Source organism: Culex pipiens, chromosome 1 (genome assembly GCF_016801865.2).
Source record: "Culex pipiens pallens isolate TS chromosome 1, TS_CPP_V2, whole genome shotgun sequence".
In the NCBI taxonomy this organism is placed as follows: Eukaryota; Metazoa; Arthropoda; class Insecta; order Diptera; family Culicidae; genus Culex; species Culex pipiens.
The window spans coordinates 49,796,166-49,822,389 of record NC_068937.1 but is presented as its reverse complement, the minus strand read 5'-3'; the positions used below and the strand labels follow the sequence as shown (position 1 = coordinate 49,822,389).

Below are 26,224 nucleotides of genomic sequence, written 5' to 3'. Positions count from 1 at the left end.
CTACTTTGATTGTTATGATTTAAAATGTCAAAGTAGTTCAGGAAAGTTGGACAAAAAATGTCAAATGACAGCAATGATCAAAACAGTAGCGGAGAAGGATCTTCTATCGGACACCCAGATGAGTCAGAGTTTGCTCTCGAAAGTGTTGAACGAAGCGAAGCATTGCTGACAGATGTCCGAACTGTTCGACCCCAGGCGCCCAGGAGGCGACCTCCAACATCCGCTGCAAGATTGACTTCCGATCCATCTTCCGCTCAGCTGAATCCAGAGCTAGGGATTGGCAATAACAGCAGTGAGGATGAGTCCGTCGTGGAGCTCAAGCCTCGTACGTGGGAAAAGCCGAAGGTTCGCTGGATTGACGAGCTGAAAGCTGTCCAGGCCAAGAAGGCTGCTTCCGTTGGTTTTGGTGAGGTGTCGAGATCGGTTGGTCAGGAGTCCGGGTCGCTGTCATCACCTTCGGTGATGGTATCTGGGACAGGTCGAGATGAAGAACAAGAAGGTTTTCTAGCTGCTTCCCGAAGCTTCGAATCTCCGACGGATGTGGTGGTTATTTCAATGAACGAGGTGCGTATGACAGCAGAGTATAGAATAATTAAGTGTAAGTGTGCTGTCCATTTGTCTTTGGTTCAAGACGCCTAAAGGTAGGTGATCCGAAAGCACAATAATCTCGCAATTCGCCTGCAATTACACTAAATTTTCGACAACAAGAATCTCCTTATCACTCTACGCGCTTGGACTGCCCTTCTTATCACCAACTTGCACCTTTTTGCGCGCGACATGACCACATAGAAATTGCTCGCGGCGTCTCCATACTCTTCGGGACGTTTCTCTGACCGCAGAGGAAAATTCCTCCAAAAGCTTTTAACTCTAATTGCTTGAATTCTGCAACGAATCGGTACCGGCGGCCGTGACTCAATTAAGATGGACACGATAATGCTTTCAAGGGGGGCCGTATAAAACAACTGGCCGGTGCCGTTCGGAGGACCAGTTGACACTTGATTTCAGGACACACTCTTGGCCACATCTTCGAGACAATTACATTATGAAGGGTATGTTTGGTTTTGGTTTGGAAGCTTCGGGAACGACGGAAGTTTACGTTGCGTTTTGGATCTTTCAGCGATCACCTTGATTCTGCTGGCGGCCGTCGTGGCCGGTGCTTCGGCGGCGGCTCGCTGCGTCCGAGACAACGGAAGCGGTCAGCCTGGCTGTAAGAACCTGGAGGAGGTGACGCAGGGCGTTTGGCGCCACAACCACGACCCGACCGCATACTGGGAGTGCTCCAAGCTGAACCAGCCGGCCACGCTGAACCGTTGCACGAGCGATTCCGCCTTCCACCCGACCCTGCTGGAGTGCGTCAGCTGGGATGACTGGGAGTGGCAGCCGACCTGCGCTCCGCTGACCCGACCGGACGTCGTGGACGCTTGAACCCTCCTGATTGATGAGTGATTTATGTTTTTGTGAGCAAATAAACTTTGGTAAACTGACAGTTGGTAGTATTTGTTGTCAATTTAGGGCAATGTAAACAATCTTTGAGGTTAGAAATTTGTAATGGTGATAACTGTCAAATTGATGACGTCCCCCCCAAAATAAATAAAACAAAGGATTAATGACAACAACAACAAACTGTCACATCACTTATCTTTATTAAAGACAAAAGTCTTGCCACTCCACTGGAAAGACGCACTGTTGCATTCCAAAGTGGAAGACCGTTCCCGCTGCACAATCTCTCTCTAGCGGAAACCAGTAACCGGACGCGTGCGGAATACACTGGTAGTACATGGTCCAATCGCTGTGCGGATAATGGGTCGGATCCATGACCGCACAAACCGGAACCGGACATATGCCACGTTCCGGCGTGGGAGTCGTTCCAGCTTCCGTAGTCGTCGTCGCTTCCGTTGTTGTGGTTTGCTCCTCAGTTGTCGTGGTCACCTCTTCCGTAGTTGTAGTCACAACCTCCGTAGTCGTCGACCCGTCGTCGGTAGTGTCCCCCGGAAACTCGCAACTCTTCACCCAGTTATCGGCACTGACGCACCCCTGACGGGTCCAGCTGAACAGGGTGTCCCCTTCACAGGGCACCATCGTCGGGACCATTCCTCCAGTTGGTCCCGGCATGCATCGCACAAAGTAGCGGGTCAGCATCGCAACCGGCCACAGAACCCGCTGGTCGGCGGGACTCTGGCAGACCACCTCGGGACACTCGGGAAGTTCCTCCGGACAGGCTGGTTCCCAGTCGGCGGGGAGAACGCATCGTTGCAGCCGGAAGTGGAACAGCTGCTTGTCGAAGCAGGGTGTCTTCAGCAGGTCCCAGTTGCCGTCGCAGCGTAGGAAGAAGTTGGCGTCTTCCAGAGGCCACAGGGTGTTCCGGTCGGCCGCCGTGGAACAGTCCGGATTGACGCACCATGGGTGTTGGACTTGGGCGTGGATGTAGGTTAATCCGGAGAGAAGCAGGATCGCTAGTTGAAGTGCCGCCATTGTGACGGGTGAAGATTTGAACGGATACTGAAGGGGATTGTTGTTTTCGGCGTAAATATAGGTTTTAATCTAATCTGGACGGAACCTGTGATAGCCGCGTGTCGAGAAATGACTATCAGTTTGATTACTTTTACAATGCTGATTCAGTTGTTCAGGAAGTAGGAGATGCATGCTTTAGGGGGCTAAATCGACAAGTAAACAATCGAGAGGTTAAGAAATTTGACAGCCATCAGAGATCGTTTCCTTTGCTTTCAAAAATACTTACACAGACTAAAGTTTATTCCCGCAATCGTTAATATTGTTAATGAATTTGGGAACCACGAAGGAATATATTCACGTTTATAGCCATACCATAAGGCTTTCTAGGCCCAGTGAAAAAAATATAATTTAACCCAAAAATGACGAACTTCTCGTCACAGTGTCCTGATGCAAAAAATGATCGAGCTCGAGCTGTCACAGCCCTGCGAAGTATGTTGGCTGACATATCGGGCGGTTGGTTAAAAAAACAGCTATAAGTCGCCTGACGACAAACTTTTGCTAGAAAGAGATAGGAAATCTGATGCAAACAAACGCGCAGCTGTCATGTAAACATACTTTGAATGTGTTAGTAAATTTCCGACTAGAAAGCCTTATACCACACCATACTCGATGAATAAGTTCTTTTGTGGTTCCCAAAGTCATGAACAATATTCACGATTTTGGAAATTGATTTTTCCCGTGTACAACTGTCAAAAAGAAATAATTTCAAAGTTGTTGAGTCGGGTGTCCGATTCTCCGGCTCCAATTTTTAGATTCATCTCTTTCGTTTAGTTTCGTCGTCCAGTGTCAAGTTAAGAAGAGTTGCTTTTAGCGGAGACACAAACCATTAGACTAATTCAACTTAGGAGTCAAACTTAGGAGCTTAGGAGGTACCAAACGGTTTTTCTTCAAAATTAAAACCACATTTCAAACTATATTCTTTGTTGGCATCAAACCGATAAGCTGGCAAAACTTTTATTGTACCTACGTTTGTTCGTTCGTCAAAAAAGAAACCCCCAAACCCCAAACCACTACTCCTTGCTCGGTGGCCGGCACGTTGGCGTCCAGGACCAGTCGGCCCAGTTGATGCAGGTGCGCGTGGCTTCGCTGAACATGCCCTCCGTCGGGCAGCGCCGTGGCTCGGCCGGGCTGTTTGCGGTGGTGCACTCCCAGAACGCGGTGGGGTCCCAGTTGTTGCGCCAGAGCCGGGCGGTCATCTCGGCGGCGTTGCAGTCCGGACGTCCGTCGGAGTCATCGCGGATGCATCCGGCGGCCAGGGCCAGCAGGGCGGCGAGGGCAATCAGGACTGGAAAGAAGGAGTCGGTTTGATATTGATAGGAATTTGTTAAAAAAATACTAACACTTCATATTCAGTTGAAAAGGTTGGAATTCTGTAACAGGCAACGACTTCAGGGAAAGTGATACCTCCAGATACCTAAGATTCACTATTTATATCATCAAAATCACCCAAGTGACGCGATGCCCAACGAGATGATGTCCCAAAATGTTGTCCCGACATGAGTTCGGAAGACTCAGAGCGATAACGTCCATCTACATTAGTTGCAGTTTTAGCGTAAGTTTCACGAGTCTTGTCCGGTGGATGCAGCGCAAAACAAAGTTCCAGCGTGTTCCGATAGCGATCGAGCATGGTTGTAAACAGAACTCATTTCGGCGCATCAAAAGTCGATGTCAGATATGGCGCTTGTCTCGATCGAACAGAGTCATCTTGCTCCAGGGACAGATATTTCTGTAGCTGAAGACATTATTACCACCGACACCGACGTAACACTCCATGTAAAAAATCTGCTGAAATGTGTCCCAGCACGACTCACCCCAATTACTTCCTTGGAATCACCCCTTGCCGATAAAAATATATTTCGCAACACTGCTCAACCCATTGCACAGTGGGCGAAATGGTACCCAAAATCGGACTTAATTGAACGCGGCTGGTTCCCTGGTATGAAAAATAGTGTTTCTTATGTAAAAAAATCCGGGGAATCGATTGGTGATGGTTTCATCCACCGCACGAAACGGCAAAGGGTCCATTTTGCCCCAATTCCCCATTTTTTAACATTTTTTCTTGAAAATCGGTCTGTATTTAGAGCGAAGGCTTTATGCGGCCATCCAAAATGCACTTAACTTATGTGAAAATGTCCCAGGAATCCAGTGAAAATAACCACTTGCACCGCAAATACCATCTAGGGTCCATTTAACCCCAATTCCGCTATAAAAGCATTTTTGGCCATTTTCAAATGTTAGGTCAGATTTTACAAATCTGAAAATATTTTTATCGTAAAGATCAGACAATTTTACATAAGAATGACGATTTGCACTTGATTGTTTGACACATTTATGTTGATATAGAAATTAAACTAAATAAAAAGATTGAAGAATCAGTTTTGGGCCAATTTTCCCAAACGCAGAATAAACTGCCTTTTACATAATTTTTATTTTTATCAACATAAATGTGTTAAATTATCAAGTGCAAATCGTCATTCTTATGTAAAATTGTCTGATCTTTACGATAAAAATATTTTCAGATTTGTAAAATCTGATCTAACATTTGAAAATGGCCAAAAATGCTTTTATAGCGGAATTGGGGTTAAATGGACCCTAGATGGTATTTGCGGTGCAAGTGGTTATTTTTACTGGATTCCTGGGACATTTTCACATAAGTTAAGTGCATTTTGGAAGGCCGCATAAAGCCTCCGCTCTAAATACAGACCGATTTTCAAGAAAAAAATGTTAAAAAATGGGGAATTGGGGCAAAATGGACCCTTTGCCGTTTCGTGCGGTGGATGAAACCATCACCAATCGATTCCCCGGATTTTTTTACATAAGAAACACTATTTTTCATACCAGGGAACCAGCCGCGTTCAATTAAGTCCGATTTTGGGTTCCATTTCGCCCACTGTGCATTGTTTGCAAACAAAACGTAGTTTATGAATGAATCAGCTGATTTGTGTTTACAAACAAAATAGAATCAGTGTTGCCTTGCTAATACATTTTTCGAAAAACCGTTTGACAGCTCACCGGACTTACCGGAGGGGTGATGCAAAGAAGGGTCATCTTTTTTACTTGAGTGTTACGTCGGTGTCGGTGTTATTACTATGTAACGCTTTAAAAATAGATCAGTTTAGGAGTTTGATGAAGAGATGCAATTAAAAAAAATCAACTGACGGTGACAGAATTAATGATTTCTTGAATTTCAGAATGATAAATCACGTAGTGATATATTTTTTTTTTTATTTTTTTTATGAATTAGTGCCATTTTGCATGTAGCAAAACAAAGGTCTTAAATTATTGAAATAATTTAATGATATGATTATATGGATAAATCATTAAAAAAAAACAAAAAATGTCTTAATTGCTTACGAAAAAGTAAATCTACGGTAATTCAACAGAACTCAAAGTTGGAAAACAGAGAATCCAAAAAACAAAATTGTCTGAATAAAGAAGAGTTGGGGAGGAATCAAGTCCATGTTTCAAAAGGTTTATATTAAATTATTTAAGATCGTTTGGAAAAATCAGACCTAATTTCATTTTTTTAAATATTGTTATCAGAGGGGTCTGAAAATTTTACAAATGATCCATATTTTGACAACTTGATGAAAATAATCGTGTAAAAATGTAACCTAATAATGTTGGAGAAGTCGCTATTCATTTAGCGAAATCTTAGCTTGCAAATTTGATTTTACATCGAAAAATAAAGTTGAAAAATTTTTGCGACCAAAATTTAGATTTTTTGAAAAAAAGTATTGATTCAAAAATGTATAACTCGGTCAAAGATTTTTTGTACAACCTGGAAATTTCTGAAAAGTTGGCATTTGATGTCCCCTAAAACATATCAAAAAATAAAAATAGTGTTTTTTTTTGCAAATCAAGTTTTAGTGACAAAATAGTAGTTTATGCAGCAAGTTGCAAAAAGAGGATTTTTTCAGCACGAGTCGTACATTTATCCAACGAGGTTCACCGAGTTGGATAAATACGAAGAGTGCTGAAAAAATCAAGTTTTGCAACGAGTTCCATACAACATTTTTTGCAATTTCGAAAAACACCCATTGAGTGAAATTTTAAGTCTAATTTTCATATATTTTGTCAATAAATCGTTTAAATCAAAAAAAATGTTGAAAAGTGTTACTTTTCGAAACAAGTGCTGAAAAGTTCAACTTTTCAGCACCCATTTCAGTGCTGAAAAGTAGAACTTTTCAGCATTTATTTTGAAATGTGTAGCTATTCGTTATTGCTATTTTTGGTACAGAAAAGTAGGCTATTTCGTCGTTCAAGAATGACAGGAAAAGTAAGTAGTTTCACGACGGAATTGCAAAAAGATAAATAAAAAATCACCAAAAATATTTTAACCGTGTATCATTTTTTCCTCATGTCCATACCTACAACTTTGCCGAAGACACCAAATCGATCAAAAAATTCTTTCAAAAGATACAGATTTTTGAATTTTCATACATCATTTTTGTACGGAGACCTGCCAAATTTGTATGGAAAATTATATGGACAAACTAATTATGGAAAATGGCACCAAAAAAGTTTCAGTCGGATTAAAAAATACAAAAAAAAATCAAATGACCGAAATCTGAGAGAACTGCTCCACACATAACCTTCGGACGTCTAGAAATGACTTTACTTTTTTTGTGTTGCAAAAATAGTGGATCCACGTTATTTTAATTTATTGATTTTAATTTAATTGTTGGGAAAATATCAGCAAACATTTGTCTTATTGAAGAAAATTTAGTTAATTTTAATTTTCATATCTGTAAAATGCCTAGTTCTTTATCTAATTTTTATGTAATGTTGTATTTTTTTAAGGGATTCACACTACGAAAAAATCGTGTAATTTTCCGTTAAATTAGATGCACATAACTGGAGCATCAAATGAGACGTAAAATTACGTCAAATTTTATATTACACGATCCAACTCACCAATCGAGGTCGTGTAAAATTACATCTCACGCAATTTTGGTGGGACGATATTCTTATTGGAAATTACAGTTTCTTATAAGACTAATAAAGACATGTTTAGCTTGACCAAAACCGATGTTTTATTTGACCTCATTATAATTAAATGCACAATTTGTTAATTCACAACCACAACAATTCTTTCCGGCTTTTTATCCTTATTTGTTTGAAATCACTTTGTATTTTATTGCGTCCATTCACCAGATATTGTTGGTCACCCTGCTGAAAGGAATCCGCTGTTCATGGGAATCTGCTTCTACCTAGCAGCTTCACCATATCGTCACTTTTCACTGAATCTTTCACTTTGCGAGACATTAAATTCTTCGACCGGATAGTCCGCTTTAAAAACTGCAGATCCACGGCGTCCAGAACTTGGTTCCTGGTCAACCGGCTTTCTGGAAGATGACTGAAAGAAAGTAAACAAAGCACCACCTGTAATGAGAACCCGAGTTAATTTAGGTTTAATTGATCCGATTTATACAGAAATATAGTATATTTACCTTTGCTGACTGCTTGTAAATGCCTCCGTTGGTCGTTTGATGCAAATTCCGTCACAATACCGGCAAATATTGAGGGGAAAATCTCCAGTCACAGCTACTTCCAAGATTTTCAATATGGCTGTCACTTTTTTGCACAACACATTCGGCACACGTGGAATGAAAAAAGTGCGTGATATTCTGTTTTATCTGATGTAAGATTACATCTAAAAACACGCTCCAATTATGTGCATCAAATTTAATGTAATATTAGGTTGAACTTAATGCTTTATTAGATTTCGCATAATGTAATGTTTGGCAAAGGCATGACAGTGTAAATTTGGGCTGATTACGTCAAAACAAACCTAATTTCACATCAAATTCTCATTTACATGAACAAATATTACGTCAAATGAGCGGTTCCATTAAATGTAATATTCCAAATTTTGTGTTATACATTTACAGTATGTAAATAAAAAGTACTTTCACCCTTTGGGCACTATGCACATTTTGTGACGAAGGGACCATCCATAAACCACGTGGACACTTTTTTGAAATGTCAGATCCGCCCCCCCCCCCCCCTCGTGGACAATTTTCATACTAAACAAATCTTTTTTGTATAGAGCGTGGACAATCGCTCATCATTTCGTAGTTTTTTTGGTGATCAAAATAGGTCAAATGATTATTGGTAACCTAATAGAAACAAAAAATTATTGAACAAAATTGATCAACTCCATTTTCTGCAAGTAAAAGTTAGATAAAAAATGACTGAATGATGACAAGCTGCATCTTTGACTTTGTGATAAGGATATTAAAAATAATATCAAGATTCAACATTGTGCATTAGCAAAATTATGCCCTTGTCAAGATTAATTTTCCAATCAAAAATTTGGTAGAAATTTAAGCTGATCGATTAGAAAATTTAATTGTGTGACATTGAAAATCGAATCAATACAGACCACATTCGCTAACTCGAATGTCGCTTTTTCAATTTCCGCTGACTAGAATGCTCGCTAGTTCGATAGTATTAAAAAAATACTCAAACTGATGTAAAAATTTGAACCTCACGATTTCTGAGCACCCTGCTTCAAGCTTTTGACCGATTTCAGACATCCGAAGGAAAAGTGCTATTTGGATGATTACCAAATATTTTTTTTTGTTTCTTGTTTTTCGTGGCTGTATTTCAGCAACCCCCAACGTTGAAGGGAAATTTCTGAACACCCTGCAAAATATTTTTTTATGCCAAATCAAAAGTTCAAAAATCAAAAGTTTTGTTCAATAAAACTAGAAAAATGAAACTGCTGTCAACTGATAACTGATTGTGTGATGAGCTAGCGCTTATCCAAATGTACAATTAATAAAAAGGCTAGTTTTGTCAAAACTCAATAAAATATTGTATCTGATCAAATCAATTTGAATATGAAGAAAAAAATAATGAATAACTAAATAAGTGAATTGTAACAATTATATTAATTATTCATTATTACAAGGTATTTTTTCTCCAGATTGCTTGCTGACCGTAATATTGTCACCATCAAATTTAGAAAACACCTCAGACATTTTATCTCGAGTCATATCATCTTGTAGAACAATGCGCACCAAGGTTTTGCCACTCATGTGTCACCCACCGTGCAAGCATTTGAACAATTCGCGATGTGAAGCTTGCTGAAATGATTTATTGATAAAAATAGATATGCAGTAGAAAGTTAGGATATAAATTGGAAGTCTTCGATTCTCAGAAGTATCATTCTAGTTTGAACCTTCCTTTTGGTAGCTGACCCACTCTTTAAAAATGAAATGTGAGTATTTTTCTTAAGAACTGTTAACAACATCATGCAAACCTATCATCATTTCCCAACAATTCAGTCCTGATTGCCCTCGCCGCCCTGCTGGCCCTGGCCGCCGGATGCATCCGCGATGACTCCGACGGACGTCCGGACTGCAACGCCGCCGAGATGACCGCCCGGCTCTGGCGCAACAACTGGGACCCCACCGCGTTCTGGGAGTGCACCACGGCAAACAGCCCGGCCGAGCCACGGCGCTGCCCGACGGAGGGCATGTTCAGCGAAGCCACGCGCACCTGCATTAATTGGGCCGACTGGGCCTGGACGCCAACGTGCCGGCCACCGAGCAAGGAGTAGGAATTTACTGAGGGTTTAAAATGTTGAAAGAATAAAAACTCGTGTATTAAATTTGATTAAAATTTTACGTATTATTTCGAAAATTTCCATTATGATCACACACTGTCTTGGGGAATTAAGAATTTCTAAAAAAACCTTTTTTTTCTAAACAAAAACCCCAAAATTAAAAAAAAATTTGCCAGCCGCAAACAAGCTTGGATATTTTTTGATCATCATCATCAAAATATTTTTTTTTTGTATCGAAAAGTAACATTTTGCAGTTCTTTTTGTTTTAAGCGGTGAAATTACGTAACACATGGATGACATAAAATTTCATTCAAAAGCGTTTTTCAGAATTGCATGAAATTTTGTAAGCAACTCGTTGCAAAACTTGATTTTTCAGCACTATCGATCTCGGTAAACCTCGCTTGATAAATGTACGACTCGTGCTGAAAAAATCTTCTTTTTGAAATTTGTTGCATAAGCTACTATTTTGATACTAGTGCTGAAAAGTTCAACTTTTCAGCACCTATTTAAGTTGAAAGATTCATGTTAATTTTTCATTCTGTTTTTTTTTGGCAAAGAAAAGTAGGAAGTTTCGGCGCTCGAGAATCACAGGAAAAAAAGTAGTTTCAAGATGGAATTGCAAAAAAATATTTGAAATGGCCGGATCATCCAAAGGCATAAGACCGACCGGTATTGAAAAGAACACCAGCTTATTTTTTATTCAATCATAAATTTAAATTCCTGGGAGCGGCCGTGGCTGACTGGTTACGGTGTTCGCTTTGTAAGCGAATGGTTCTGGGTTCGATGTCCAACGAGAAAGTTAAGAACATAGAAATTTGAAATGATGAAAATGAACGAAAAACCAAAGTCGCTCGAGGCGGCGTTCGATCCCCCGTCCTTTGGATTGGTAAGCAAAAATGCTAACCACTAGGCCATGACGACATGGTAAGCGTAGACTGGAATTAGGAATACTGTTACAGAGAGCGAGTTGTGGCGCTATAACCACGGCAAATAGTGTCCAGGTCATTCGTGGAAATACAATGTCCGATCCCAGAGGGTCCCGGAGTACCAAACCTTCTTAGCATGGTGCTTCCAACGAATACAACAACAAAAAAAATCTCGGAGCGTTTGGTGGTGTGTCCCCACGCTTCTTCCTCCCCTGTCGATTCAGAATTGTGTTGTTGTTCGAACACTCAGTGCTCAAATTCAACCCGCTTCAAACGAATCATGTCTCTGCGATACGGCTTTACGTAGTAGGCCTGGCTGCTTTAACGCTTGTGATGTTTTTCAATGCATTTCGATGCAATGGCGCACTACAAATGTTAATAAATGACAAGAAAAGTGCTAGGCGTAATCTAACCTACACAGCAAAAAATCCGATGGTAAAATCGCATGCAAAAGCATGCACATCACCTTTGTGAGCAAAAGCATGTAATATTGTATGCGAAAACGTGTACATAATAAGCATGTACAAAAGAAAAATAAACTAATGTTGCACACCCCAAAAATAACATCAATCTGTTGAGAGTCATATCCCGATTACCAAGTCCGCGCCCCAACCGTCTCGGCGCTCTCACCGTCTTGTAAATGATGTGTCCAATGCCGATGTACCAGTAGGTTTTCCGTACGTCGTATACTGAATTAGCTGCATACGATGTATGGGGAACATACAGCTACATCGGTGTTGATCCAGCTAACTTCACAGCGGCGAGATAGCCGAGATGGTTGGGGCGCGGACTTGGTAATCTGGATATAACTCTCAACAGATTGATGTTATTTTTGGGGTGTACAAAATTTATTTATTTTTCTTTTGTACATGCTTTTTATGTACACTTTTTCGCATACAATATTACATGCTTTTGCTCACAAAGGTGATGTGCATGCTTTTGCATGCGATTTTACACAGATTTTTTTTTACTGTGTAATGCACTCTCCAGGATCCCTCCGAAAGATTGGCTGCGCTAGGGTCTGATTAGATTAGATTAGATTCAATCATAAATTTAAATTCTTATTTTTTCATCACTGGAACATTCTGGACAAAATAACGCAGTTATTAAAATTAAATGAGTAAAAGGCTCACATAACTAGTTATAATATAGTTTTAGGCAAACTTGATTAAAACTATGCTGCGCTGTAAGAAAAAAAAAGCAACCTAATTTTCTCAAAGTTATTACGTGTCTCAAGCAATTACAACACAGCCTCGCTCACCTTTACCTCAGCTGATGGGGTGACAATCGCATCAACAGCTTGTTACAACCAAAACAACAAAGCTCAACAACTTTAGGGTCACATTTTTCGCTCGCATGTCTTCAGAGGTCCCACCAGCTCTCATTGCATTGTGTGTTGTTTTGAAGGAAAATTACCTTCATTTGTCGCGAAACTTTTGCCCCATCACGGCTGATGGCGCTTCCCATGAGAGGTGACCACCTTTTGTCGAATCACGACAACGCTTCAATTGTTGTGTTTCAGTTATTAGATTACCTACACAGTTTCTAATTAGGGGAATTAATTCACGCGCGAGACTCACTTTTACTTTTTCTTTCGATTTTGTCTTCTTTTGCAGCAAACTCCCTGCCATCTGGTGGTGACGCAACTTTCGCCGCAGATTTGTGACCTCGTTGGAGCTACGGCAGCGAGTGATGGCGCAGGTAGCAGTACGGAGAAACCGGGTACGCCCCCGCCAACCAAGGGAACGTCATCGACCACGACGACGACGACGCCGGACCCAAAGGACCATGGCGGGGATCCGAAGCATCCTGCGGTGACCGATGCCACCCCGGCGGAGGGTTCTTCTGGGGGAAGAGTTGGTGAGTTTGTTTCTTTGTAGTGTGTGTTTAAGTTTTTAGATTAAAAAAAACTAATTCTGAAATACTTTAAACATTTAACAAATTGGAAATCTACATTATTAATAAAACTTATACAATCAAATCACCTCCGTGTACGCACGAGAGCAAGCAGCAGTCAAGTGCTCAGTGCTCCATCGTTTTTTCGATTTTTTTCGCCGTAGTTTACCGTGATTAGCCGCGAGTTTGCTCCTGCAGCACGCCAAAGGCCGGACGTGGCCGTGGCAGTTCGAGTGCGGCCTCGAAAAAGGTAAACAAACCAACGCCGTGTCGGCCGCCATCGCGCAGGGGAGCGTGAACGCAGAAGGCATCGACAAAAAGTTACTACATCCCGGGTATGTTCCAAGATCACCAGTGCGAACCCGTTCCGGTACTTCCGGTGCCACGACCAGTGGCACATCAACATCCGCCAACATCCCCATCAGGAACGAGTTCCAGATGCTGAGCGACGACGAAAAAAAACAACAACAACAACACCGACGGTAGCAGCACTACCGACGACGACGACGACGACGACGATGGTCGTGCACGGAAAAAAGTGCCGACGACTAAAAAGAACAATTCTCCGATGGAGCGAAGACCACCACTAATTTTTGTTTTGGACACCTTGGCGGACGATGTTGACGAGTTGCTGGAAGGCCTCGGATATTGTTTGAAAGTCGGCAGTGCAAGTGATCACACTGAATAAAAAGAATTTCGACCTGGTGTTTGAAGAATTGAAGCGTAGCAACTTCAACTTCTACACATTCAACCCCGAGAAGCCCCCTGTTAAGGTCGTCTTGCAGGGTTATCAAGACCGTCCGATCTCCGACCTGAAGGGTCACCTTTCGGACGCCGGAATAAAACCGCGGGAGATTAAAGTGCTCTCGCGCAAGACAACGGTAACAGATACACACACACTGTACCTGTTGTACTTCGACCGCGGCACCGTCAAGATCCAAGATCTGCGGCGGACTAAGACGTTGGTCGGTTTTTGGGTAAACTGGCGGTTTTACACCAAGAACCCGATGGACGTAGCGCAATGCCACCGTTGCCGGAAATTCGGCCACGGCTCGCGGAACTGTAACCTCCGGCCCCGCTGCGTGAAGTGCGGTGAGTCACACCTATCGGAGGCGTGCGCACTGCCACGAAAGGCGGACTTGGGGGAAAACGCAGAACAAACTAAGCCGCGCGTAAAGTGCGTGAACTGTGACGGCAACCATACCGGCAATTACCGTGGATGCGTCGCGCGCAAGGCCTACCTCGAGGAGCAGGAAAAGAGGAAGAAGAAAGCAGCAGCATCCCTCTCTCCTCAGCGGAGTACGAGTGCAGCCGTTCCTGCAGTTGGGCAGCGTACGGTTCCAGCGGACAACCCAGCGATCCCTCCTGGATGGGGGCGGTCGTTTGCCAGCGTGATCGCTGCCGGTAGCGGTGATGCGGCCCAGCAAGGAGTCACCGGGGAAGATCTCTTTACCCTGCCGGTGTTCTTTGCTCTCGCGGGGGAGATGATGACGCGGTTTCGGAGCTGCCGTAACAAGGCGGAGCAATTTCTGGCCCTCGGGGAGCTGATGATCAAGCACATCTATAATTGATTATTTTTGTCAGTGATCTAGTTTTAAGCTTTCTCTCTATCTATCCTTTTCCCATTGCTCTTTCTGAAAGTTTTTTGAAAACTTTTTCTTACTCTTGTCTATTCCATAGTTATAAGTAATAATTTTTCGATTGAATTACGATGTAAAACACAGCTGAAAGGAACACCAAACCTCTGTTGTGTACCTTAATGAACTCATTGTATCTCGATTATTCACAAATAAAACCGAATTGAATTGAATTATTGAACTTGGTAAAACCCAGATGAAAAAAGTATTAAATAAAGAAAAAAATATAAGCGAGCACCTGGGACGTATTTTATGAACAGCTTCTTTAACCATCTGTCTGCCACAATATGTTCTTGAACGGTTTTCAAAACGTTTGTCTAACTCACTTCTGAATCTTGAAGGCAGGATGATGTTAAAATCGGTTCTAAACTGCCGTTAACATAATTTTTGTTTATTTATTATTGATACCAAAATAATTGTGTCAGACTCTCGAGTGCATACGGTTCAGAACTTTATAGTCAAGAGTTTTTATGACATGTTTAACAAACGTTCTCTAAGCAAGTATGACTTCTACTTGCAAAACTAACTTAAACCACGCACATTTCTAATGGATTAAGACAAATTAAACAACAGAAAAACGTGCGCTTTCTCCAGCGTTCAAGATTTCTCAGGGAAGTTAGGAAAACAATCAGTTCTGAAATCTCTTGTCGAACAAAAAGTGCTACTTGGGACGTAGTGCTAAAAAACCTATGCTTTTTCATGTTATTTATGTTTTAAAATCACATTTTTTCAACCTTAAAACGGCAATAACTTTTGGTTTGTTTATTTTCAATTTTAATATATTTTTTTAAAGCCCTATAAGTACTCAAAACAGCACTTTTCACTAGAACCCTGTCCTGAATTGCTACGTTCAAAACATAGATTTTTGAGGGTTTGCTCTGATGCTTGCTATTTACAAAATTACTCGTAGATTGCGAGGTTTGGCGTCTTCAACAATAACTTTATACAAGAGAAAAAAAATCCCAAGAATATTCTTGGAAAGTTAGATTTCATAAAACCCCTAATCGTAAAACACCATCTCATTTTTGAATTTCACCCACATCTTTCCAGGCGTCATCCTCGCCGTCCTCACCCTGGTCTCGCTGGCCGGCGCCGGTGGTTTCCTGCTGCTGCGCAACCCGGAACGGCGCGAGTACCTGCGGTCCCTGTTCCGCGGCCGCAACGTGCTGGTGCAGTATTCGAGGGTAGGTGGCACCTTTCCGGACTGGCTGTGATTGACAACTGCGTCCTTTATCTTATGTGTGTGCGTGTGCTCTAGTTTGGTTAGCTTTATCGCTTTAATTGCATTTAAAATGTACTTTTTGAACTACTTGAATATACTTTATTAGCAAACTGCTTGTGTATCGCCCACTGATTTACTTTCATTACTTTTTTTTCTTTTTCTAGGATGGCTTTGTTCAATTTTAAGCGTATTCTTTCCCTCATCCACAAGTGTATTGTGTTTTTTTTTGTAAAATATTTCAGTTTGTCCCAACCAAGTAAAGGGTATTTACCATTTTTTTGTTTCCTTAGGTCGCACTAATCCCGTACTAATTGTATCATTTAAGAGCCAACTTGTTTTTATTCGTAACATTACTAAGTCAATATTTAGCTGAAATTTCAGTACTGCATGACAGCATCTTTTAAGCATGTTTCAATTTATTTAAACGATTCAAATTTAATCCAATTTGCCTAAATTTCGACAGGTTCGCACCAACGAGGAGGCCAGCCTGTTGATGCATCCGCCGGGGGCCCTCTCGGACAGCGACGATGAGATGCTGATTTAATCTGTGCGCGTGTGTGTGTTTTGTGATTTTCAACCAATCCATTTTACATCGATTTAAAAAAAAACAAATATTGAAAGATACGCGCCCGTCGCCTTACTCGCTGTGTGATGATTATTACCACTAAATTTAAAAAAAAACACTAAACTAAACTAGAAAAGAGAGAAGGAAAAAAGCTGCTAACGTGATTTGACCAGGATTGCGGTGAGGGTTCAAATGAAAGGGTGGAAGCTGGCGTGTTCTTTACATTAGTCAATTTCTTTCTATTATAATATTATAAATCGCTAACATGTAATGAGCGAGGCTCAAGGTTGGGTTAATGATTTAGTAAGAGTGAGATTTCTAGTTGATTAAAGCCGAACTTTTCTTTAGCAAATATTAGTTTGATAAAATTTACACTTTTTCATGAGATTTTGCGCAAACGTCTTTGAATTCCAAGTCATTTATCAAACTAAGCAGTTGAAATCTCTACAAATTTTGAATCCGATTTTAAGACTTGATTTGTCAACTTTTCAACACAATTTAAATTTTAATAAACATTTTTATTTGCAAATTTCGATTAAATCGACAGTCTTCAGATCACTAATAAATCGGTGGTTGAAATAAATATTGGTTAAAAATTGTCCGAATTAACTATGTTCTTCAAACAAGTACGAATCCAATTGTCCTTACTAACCTTTGAAATTACTACTACAAGATTTAACTTGTTTATACCGAAGTCGATAGTTGAATCCGATTTTTGTTATGCTGATTCACACGAAAAAAAGCTTTTTATAATTTTACTGAATTTATGTTACTAGATTATAAATTTTAAGAATTCCTTTGGAATATATCTATGGGTTTGACACAACTTATTATTTGCTTTTCATTTATTTATTTTTTACAAAAAAGTCGAATGACAAAAGGTTGAAAGGACAAAGCGTCGAATGTGGACAAGTACTTTTTTGGGTTTTGAAAAAATGAAACATTGTTTAATAAATTCATTCTATTCATTAGACAACCAGTTTTGGTCGTTTTCTGGGAGATCCGGCCGAATTGTCTAAGTTATAATTGTAGAAAGTGTTTTGTAACAAAATTTTCTATCGTAACACAATTTTCTATCCGATCAACCATTTAAAAAAAATCGCTCCTCTGTAATTACTCTTAGCTTTAAGTAAAATGTAATTACAAAATCCGACTCGGTTCTAACCAGGTCCCAGCACCGAAAAGGACCTAATAAAAATGATGTTATGAATAAAAAAAAACATTTTAAAAATACACCTATATTTTGTTTGTAAAAAAAAGGTAGATTGCTTCCCCGTATAGAGCCCTAAGACGAGATGCATTGTCAAAAATATTTACTATTTTTTGCGCCAACTTTGACGAACTTAGAAGGTAACGATGAAATCCGTAATAACCTTTCAAAAAGGCGAAATCTTAAATGTATACAAGAGTTTATTCCACTTCAAGATTTGTTAGAGGTCCAATAAACAATTTTGTTTTTTGTTTTTTGGGTGTTTTTGAAACCGTATTCAATGCAACCCGGGCAGACGGAATAACAAAATTCATGACATTTCAATAACAAATACTGTTAAAATAACAAAAAATGTTATCGAATCTTCTTGAAAATCCATTTTTGCATAAGAGTTTAATAACAGTTTATGTTATGATAACAAAATTTGTTATTGGTCTGATATTGGTTGAAAGCCAAAACAACTTTGGAATAACATTTTTTGTTATGGAAGAATAACTCCAAATGTTATTGGGATTTTCGGATTATTTGTTTAAATAACAAAAAATAATAACAAAGATTTGTTCGAAGAATAACTAAATATGTTATAAGTCTGTTATTACAATAACAATCCAATAACAAAAAAATCATAACGATGAATAACAAATCCTGTTATAAATAACATGAAATGTTATCCGCCTAGTATTTTCAAATATCAAAAAATGTTATTCCCAAGTTATTTCCGTCTGACCGGGAATGCAAAAAAAATAAAATTTTGTTTATTAGACCTTGTTTAAAAAAAAAAAAAAAACAATCCGGACTTGCTCTAGTGACAGCATTGGGTAGGGGTTGGGTAAAGTTGCCATGGGATTTGCTACTTGTTTAAATCCAATGTTTTACCCTAATGAAATCTTTAAAAATGCAGTCCAGACTCGATTATCCGAATCATGACCAAAAAAAAAAAAGATTTTTCATATGTTTTATTATCTTATTTTAAACATCAAATTCGAGTTCTGCTACCACAATTTAGTCAAATTTGAATATTTGATTGTCTTTTAATTTGTAAAAAAAAAATTCAATATATTATCACCAACATTTTGGCCGCCATCTTGGATTTAAAAATTCTAAATAATTTTAGAGTAATTTGTGGTTCATCCTTAAGCTCGACCATTAAAAATAAGACAAAGATTTTTTTTTTCCTGATTCGATTATCCGAAGTGAAATTTTTCCGAGGCCTTCGGATAATCAAGTCGGGACAGTATACAGAGAAACCTGTTAGTTTAGGCGTCATTTGTGTAAGACCCCCAAATGTAGTTTGTGACAGCATGTCATCAGGTCGCTCATTCAGTGCTTGAGTGTGCATTGCAATAAATCGCAAAGTTTTATTTAGTAAACCGGTCACTTCTTTGCCTAAAAAGTGTCCACGTAGTTTGTGGATAGTCCCTTACAAATGTTTACGGTAGTCGAGATCTTACTTGTGTCAAACGCATTCTAACCTGGAATCCCTTTGGCCAATTGTCGCACTTACGAAATGTGAAAAATAGGCAACTGTATTAAGCGGCAGGTTTGTTCATTATAAATATGTACTCTGCTCAAGATGTACTCATTCTCTACATCATTAGTCATAGTCGGAGTTTTTGTTGGATTCGCTGGAGTCAGTTCTTTTTGAAAGGCAGTTGGAGTAACTAAATCTCTAAATCCGGAGTTCGAATAACTCCACAAACTTGGAAAATATTCAAAATTTAAGTGAAGGTGATATAAAATGCTCGAAAAAAGCTCGGAATTTTTTGAACGTTTAATTGTGCATGATACTTCATTGATCGCTACTTCCCCGAACCCGGGCATGCCCGCCTGACCTGGTTCGGGGAAGTGGCGTTCGGGGAAATGGCCGTTCGGGGATATGGTCATTCGGGAAAATGATTTTCAGGGATGTGGAAAATTAGGAGAAGTGGCCATTCGGGAAAATGGTTTTTAGGGAATGTTGCCATTCGGGGAAATGGATTGTTCGGGGATATGATTTTCGGGTGAATTTCATTTCGGGAAAGTGTCTTTTCGGAGATGTGGCATTTGGGGAAATGTCTTTTCGGGAATGTGGGTTTCGGGGAAATGTCATAGATTCGTCGATTCCTCTTTAACCATAATTTTTTTTTTGTAAGCTTCAAAATGCGTTTTATAGATCTGCACAAAACGTACAATTTGCTTTAAAAAATGCAAAAATGTTGCGTCGTTCCAGAGAAACCCACAAATTAAGGGACCTGATATCAGTGTCGTAAGTTAGTGATAGAAAAAAAACGTTTCTTAATCCACCATTAGGTGGTTTGTGCCTTCCTCACATTTAAAGGGTGCTATCCAAAATGCAAAAAGTGCGTAAATAACACTTAATTGCATATAACTTTTGATATCGTTGTCAGATTTTTAATGTTTTGAACGCGTTAGAAAGGTCTTTTGAATACTCATCCTACGATAGGTCGCATGAGAGATCCGGACAGCATTTTCATCAAAATATCTGAGATCCGGCCTAAAGAAAAGTGCGTAAATAACACTTTAGTGCTTATAACTTTTGATAGGGTTGTCAGATCTTCAATGTTTTGGACCTGTTGGGAAGGTCTTTTGAATACCTATCCAACGATAGGTCGCATGAGAGATCCGGACAACGTTTTCATCAACATATCTGAGATCCGGCCTCCAAAAAGCGTATAAATGACACTTACGTGCTTATAACTTTTAATAGATTCGTCAGATCTTCAATGTCTTGGACGCGTTAAAAAGGTCTTTTAAATACCTTTCTGAAAATGTATAGCATGACGGGTTTTCTTACAAAAACCACCCTTTTTACAATCTTCCGGACTTTTGTTAAAATCGTTTTTTTAGCATAACTTTTGAAGTACTTAACTAAACTGCATAATTTTTATTAGCGACTTATGGGACCCCAAGACGGATCGAACGAGGCCAAAACGGACAAAATCGGTTCAGCCAATGTCGAGATAATCGAGTGACAATTTTTTGATCAACATCCCACCACACACACAGACATTTGCTCAGAATTTGATTCTTAGTCGATAGGTATACATGAAGGTGGGTCTAGGAGGTTCAATTGAGAAGTTCATTTTTCGAGTGATTTTATAGCCTTGCCTCAGTGAGGTGAGGAAGGCAAAACTATCATAAGATGATTCCCGTATCAACATATCAGAAGGTATAGCAACCGTCACAATGGCTTGTGAGTTCTCTTTTTTGTCTCGTGCTTGCTAGCAAGAGCATTCTCTTTCTGTCACTCCTTTTCTTTCCCTCGTTCACACACACTCGCTGAAGATTGTTTTGGTTTCTCAGAAAACATCAATGAAATAACGCACGTAGTGAGTCCCGTTAAACTGAACTGCAAATATTGGTGCTGAAATTCTCGTCACGGAAAGAAGTGCTGTGAATTATGGGAGATGAAATATCGGGTATGATGATTGTAGTCGCTACTAACTGAAAGTTCGATATTCTTACAACAATGAAAGATATGAAGTTATTATTTTAAACTAAAGAATGTTAAGGATGAAAAATGAGCTTGGTGCCTCGATTAGATAAATCGATTTAAAACTTAAAATGGTAGATCTTCAATTATTTATATTCGTTGGATACAAAAACGTTTGGGCAAAATTTCATCAACGAAAAACAGAATGAAAATTGAAAAATTATTTGGGCTAAGAGAATTGTTCAGCACAACTTTTTTTTAATAGAAATTATTAATCTGAAACTAACGGCTTTCGTACTGTAATTTAGTAAAGATCTAGGTAATGGAAACAAAAGCGGTGGAGAAAGGACAGCTTTACGTGAGAATTGAAAGACTTTTTATCGCGGAACTAAGTACTATAAAAAAACACAACTGAGATAAAATAAAAAAAAATGAGACACTATGTAAAACAAATCATTGTAACTTTCAATAAAGACAGAGATAATTTATTAAAACATTTCTATTCTTCTAACCCATACAACTTGGTTCAACGGTCTCCGATGACGGCATCACTTTCGTAATTCTCAATGATTAGGGATTTGTGCCTCCGCAAACTAACTCCTATGCTTTCGGATTTGGGATTCGCCGCGAGTATTTCCACCCGTGAAACGATCAGGTGGTCCGGGTTGGTAGGACTCGGTCCCTTCACGACATCGACCTCGTCGCCCACGTCCAGCTGGGCACTCTTCTTGAGCAGTTTCTTTCCGTTGACCCGGATTTTGCTCTCGTAGAAAAGGGTCTCCACTTTGCTAAAATATGAGTAAAATTAGTTTCAACAAAAACTCAAGTAATTTTACCGAATCCCTACTTCCTCGCGATTCCCAACCCGGCCTTCACGATCAAATCCGCCCGCAGGGAACCGACGCTGGTTTTGACCAGCTTGGCATTCTTGTCCGTTAGCAGTTCGTCAAACTCATCCAGCTGGTCCTTGCCATCGTCATCGTCGTCCTCATCCTCGTCCTGGCGGCGTCCCTGCTGGTTCCGGTTCACCTTCTTCGATTTGCCTCGAATCAGCTGATTTTGGCGCTGTTGTCGAACCAGCTGGTTGTGTAACGTGCTCGTGCAGCCGGCCAAGTTAGTGTAGTTTCGCTCTGTTTTAATTGATTTTAGTGAGTTTTGCAGGCAGCAGTAGGAAGAAGGGGGGAAGTTGGTATTCAACAATCGGAAAATGTTCCGGTTTAGTGTGTTTCTAGCGACGAACGACATTTTTCGCGTGGAAATTCGTCTTATTGAACCAAAACTAGCAATGTAAACAAACGATTTTGACAGTCAAAACAAACCAAAACAGTGTTGCCGGCTATTCGAGCTTTTCCTGCGCTCCAGTTTCTTGCTTGAACACGAAGGTGGCAGCACAATCGCTGGCGGAGCTTTTGAACGTTTTCCCTCTAGTGGTCGGTGGTGGAACTATTGGAGGTTGGTGGTTGAAAGCTGCACATAAATTCGGTGGTCATATTTTCCAAAGCTTGTGAGGGGGGAAAATAAATGTTTCCGAGCTTAATTCGATGCTTTCAAGGGAGTTTTTGGGAATGGAAAGTGGAAGGAAGCAGTTGAAGTTTTCTTTTGAAGTTGACTTGCTAATGAATTCCCCTTTACATTTGTGTTTGAAGGAACAAATACACTCAATCCCCGGTGGTTGGTCACTATTTCGTTTGACACTTTTTTAGTTTGTACCCCGTTGGTTGGTCAAAGTCAAACTGAAAAGTGACGAACTGTCACTTTTTACACGGCGCTCACGCACACTATCAAAACAAACGTTTGGTAGTGTGAGTGAACTCCGTGTAAAAGGGGTGTCAAACTAAAACGTGACCCCGTTCGTTTGACAACAGTTGGTGTCAAACCAATAGGGTTTGAGTGTAATGGATTTCCCTTGCCCTTTGCTTTTTTTTTAGGAATAATTTTTGAACAATTTGATGAATTTCGAAAAAAAATCCTTGATGAAAAACTGTCACCAAATTTGAAGCTTCAAAATGATCAATGTTTGCATTTAAGTTTGTTTAACTCGTATTTTTTATGTTTATTTTTTTTTCTTCAATTTTTCCATTTCAATTTGTGTTTTTTTTTTGAATTTAGCAGTTCTGTTCCAGGACGTTACATTTGCCATTCTGAGATTTGGAGAACCTTTCAACTGAGATCAATTCATAAGCCTTTGCAGGACTTTTCTATTTAATTTCTAAATATTTTACCTTTTGCTTTCCCCTTTTATCAACGCCGGTACTCTTTCGTTAAACTTCAGAATTTTTGTGTTCAAACTTTGTTCAACTTTTCATTTTTCTGTTTTTTTTTCTTTCAAATATTGTGTTTTTCCTTTTAACAATTCTCTCAAAAAAGAACAATTTTCTTTATAAAAAAGCATATTAATTAAAATTTCGTGCCATGTTTTCAACCTTTTTTTTTAAAAAAAGTGTTTTAAAATCATTATTGTCCAATATATGTATGTATTGACGGGATTTTTTTGTCTTAAAAAAGTTTTTATGGTGCTGTACACCGGAATTTTCTTAGAAAATCCAAAAAGTTTTAATCCAGCTTGATCATGATAAATATAATCATCAATGCAGAAAAATGCATTTTAGACTGTTTTCAGATGATCAGACTTCCCATTAAATTTGAAGTCTGTAGAAAAATGTCGTGTTTATATTTATAACACGAACTAGCCATGGTTTAGAGGTTTGGAATACTTTTGTTAAATTTGAACATTTCATAATTCATTTGCAAGTCAATCATATCTGAACATTAAAAATGATACATATATTTGAATTTAAAGAATTTTGAAAACACTTTATAGATGGGTTTATGGGTAATTTTACATGATCTTTCAAAATGGGTTCGCGAGTCACGAAAATTCACCTCGTGAACTATGTTTGGCCCGCGGGCCATACTTTGGTCAGCTCTGATTCAGTGGGTCGTTAATCAAAAATAAGACAAAAATTTTTTTTTTTTTCGTTTTTCTATTAAAACATTTTTGAAAGTTACATCTTGAAATAAAATTAAAGAAAATTTTCAGGATTTTCAAAAGTCACGTTTTTTTTAAATGGCAACATTGCCAAATGAATTTTACCTAAGCAATACCGAAAACTTTGCCAAAGATATCATATCGATTAGTAAATCCGTTTTCAATGTTTCATCCAAATCCAAAAAAATAACAAAAATTAATCGAACCGATTATTCGAAGATTTGATTGTTTGATTGTTAAAAATCAAAATTTCATTTCATAGTACTTATTGGTAAACATTAAACATAAAACAAATATCGTAAACAGAAAAAAAAATTCACTGGTCAAGATCAAAGCTAAAATCCCAGCTCAAAAAGTTTGTTGACCAACTCTCCCATCCACCTCTATTTGCCGTTTAGCAATGTGTGACAACGCCGTAAAGTTACGTCTAGCGCGCTGTAAATTTACGCAAATACGGCGATTTTGCACTTCAACCCAAGGACAAGATCGTGACTGATTTGCAACACCAACAACAGCGACAATATCCTCAAGTTTCAAACCAACAATCAATATGTCCACCCAACGCCGATGATCACGAGACCGTTGTTTTGGGGTCAACTGGTGAATTAAGTGATCAATCAAGTTCACGATCGGCGATCAACTAATTTTAGCTGTTCACTTCGAGCGTTTCTAGACAGCTCGGGTCCAACCTTCCGGAACCGGATTTTTTTCACTGTTTTTCTGTTTCTTTTCGCCGCTCAGTCGGTCAACGAGTTCAAAATAATAACAATTCATTCTAGCGCGCTTCTAGGTTAGGTTTAGATCACTCGATTTTACTATACTAGCACCTTATGCCGTAAGTGTCTGCTTCCTATTTGTGTGAAGCCCTGCTCCGTTAGGGTTGACCCCGGAGGCGGAATGTCCCCGCACGCCAAGAACGAACCGCGCCCTCCTTGGTATATGGCCTGTGAAACTGTTTATCGCAAAATTTATACATGCACGGTGGTGGCTATTAATGAGCGTTTGATTCGCTGCCTCGTAATTAGCACCCCCTGCCGGGGTGTCCAAACTCACGTGTGTCGAAGCTTGGGTTTGTGCCTGTGTGTGATTGGTTTTGAGTTAAGCACGTGCACCTATTTTGGTTCTAACACAATTTTGATAACCCACAATATTTAAAGATTATGTTTGGCTTCCTTATCTTAATCCAAGTTTAGCTACAATTAGTTGAAGGTGACTTTTTAGGTCCAAAATAGGAGCATCGTCCTACAAAGAGACACTACCTGATAGCAACAAACGTGCTGTTTTTGGTCGTTTTTTTTTTTGACTGAAGAGTTGTGATCCTTACCGTGACCGCCTCTGTCTCATAGGTCGGTGTACACGTGCGAGTAGGGCCTTAAACCACTTGAGGGGACCGAGCACAACGGGCATTGGGGGTGAAGTGATTTGAATACATATTTGAATCGTTGCTTGCTTTCATTTCTTGAAAATTTGCCGAGAAAAACTCAGAAAGATGCAAAATAACAATAATGTTTTGATCGTTTTTTTATTCTAAACTAAAAAGTCCGCGAAAAAATAGATTGAAAAGTTATAAATCGTCATTGAAAATATTATCTTAAAATTGTTCAAAATAAAACATTTTAAGCAAAAAATAAATGAAAATGGGAAAAATGTGTTCTTACTATTGATTTCATAAACGATCTCCAACAAAGGTTAAATGTTTTATGGACCGATTTGAAAAGTTGCTTTGCTCTAAAGATTACTCTAAAGATAACTTTTTTAAATATGGAAAAGCTGCAGATTGTTGCCACAGGTGTCATATTTTTTTCAAGAAATATGAGTTCAATTTGGAAAACGTTTTTGTTAATTTTAGTAGAACACATTTATTGAGAATGTTGCTTAAAAGAAAAGATTTTTATTGCAAATGAAGATCTCTACTTTATTAGTCAATACCGGCGCCCTCCCAAGAAGCCTGCAGTTCAACGAAAGGGAGGAATGTTAGTCCGATAGTTGAAGTTGCAGACTCATCAAGCACATAGTTTTTCGCTATATACTTGTTGATATCGCTTGAGACCGTTGAATCCACAGCATCTCCTTCAAGCATCACGTGATTAATATTTTTTTGGGTTAGTAGGATAAGGTATTGGCTTTTCGATGCCTCCCGAGCTACGACTTTCATAACATACCCGTCGGCGAGCCTTCCGAGCAACGGTGCTATGGGAAGGTCTTTCTGGTTAGCACACACAATCACTCACACACAGTTATTTTGCTCCACTATTAACT

The 26,224-nt window shown here is 39.4% G+C and overlaps 5 protein-coding genes across 8 annotated transcripts in view; 3 read left to right on the top strand and 2 right to left on the bottom strand.

The window, feature by feature from the left end:
• LOC120432354 (cation-independent mannose-6-phosphate receptor) overlaps positions 1–21,472 on the top strand; it is a 259,577-nt gene extending 238,105 nt beyond the window's left edge. Inside the window, exons 6-9 of one of the 4 annotated variants that reach the window (XR_008212785.1) lie at positions 12,630–12,873; positions 15,597–15,730; positions 15,933–16,031; positions 16,232–21,472. Coding sequence is in view for 3 of the 4 variants with exons in the window: in XM_052711698.1 (XP_052567658.1) it covers positions 12,630–12,873; positions 15,597–15,730; positions 16,232–16,312 (459 nt within the window). In the remaining variant the exon portion in view is untranslated. The remainder of the gene's footprint in view (positions 1–12,629; positions 12,874–15,596; positions 15,731–15,932; positions 16,032–16,231) is intronic. The other 3 variants (XM_052711699.1, XM_052711698.1, XM_052711700.1) reach the window with 3 other exon arrangements.
• Positions 905–1,486, top strand: LOC120419693 (uncharacterized). Its single transcript, XM_039582481.2, has 2 exons — positions 905–1,049; positions 1,118–1,486. Exons 1-2 carry the CDS (start codon positions 1,043–1,045, stop codon positions 1,423–1,425), a joined length of 315 nt encoding a protein of 104 aa, XP_039438415.1. The 5' UTR covers positions 905–1,042; the 3' UTR covers positions 1,426–1,486.
• On the bottom strand, positions 3,428–4,007 carry LOC120419694 (uncharacterized). Its single transcript, XM_039582482.2, has 2 exons — positions 3,852–4,007; positions 3,428–3,796 (listed from the first exon to the last, which is right to left on the bottom strand). The coding sequence occupies exons 1-2, from the start codon at positions 3,856–3,858 to the stop codon at positions 3,522–3,524; spliced, it is 282 nt and encodes a 93-aa protein (XP_039438416.1). The 5' UTR covers positions 3,859–4,007; the 3' UTR covers positions 3,428–3,521.
• LOC120419696 (uncharacterized) lies at positions 9,582–10,148 on the top strand. Its single transcript, XM_039582483.2, has 2 exons — positions 9,582–9,739; positions 9,807–10,148. Exons 1-2 carry the CDS (start codon positions 9,733–9,735, stop codon positions 10,079–10,081), a joined length of 282 nt encoding a protein of 93 aa, XP_039438417.1. The 5' UTR covers positions 9,582–9,732; the 3' UTR covers positions 10,082–10,148.
• On the bottom strand, positions 19,636–22,288 carry LOC120419701 (mitochondrial transcription rescue factor 1). Its single transcript, XM_039582488.2, has 2 exons — positions 21,824–22,288; positions 19,636–21,764 (listed from the first exon to the last, which is right to left on the bottom strand). The coding sequence occupies exons 1-2, from the start codon at positions 22,219–22,221 to the stop codon at positions 21,503–21,505; spliced, it is 660 nt and encodes a 219-aa protein (XP_039438422.1). The 5' UTR covers positions 22,222–22,288; the 3' UTR covers positions 19,636–21,502.
• Positions 22,289–26,224: the final 3,936 nt, after the last annotated feature.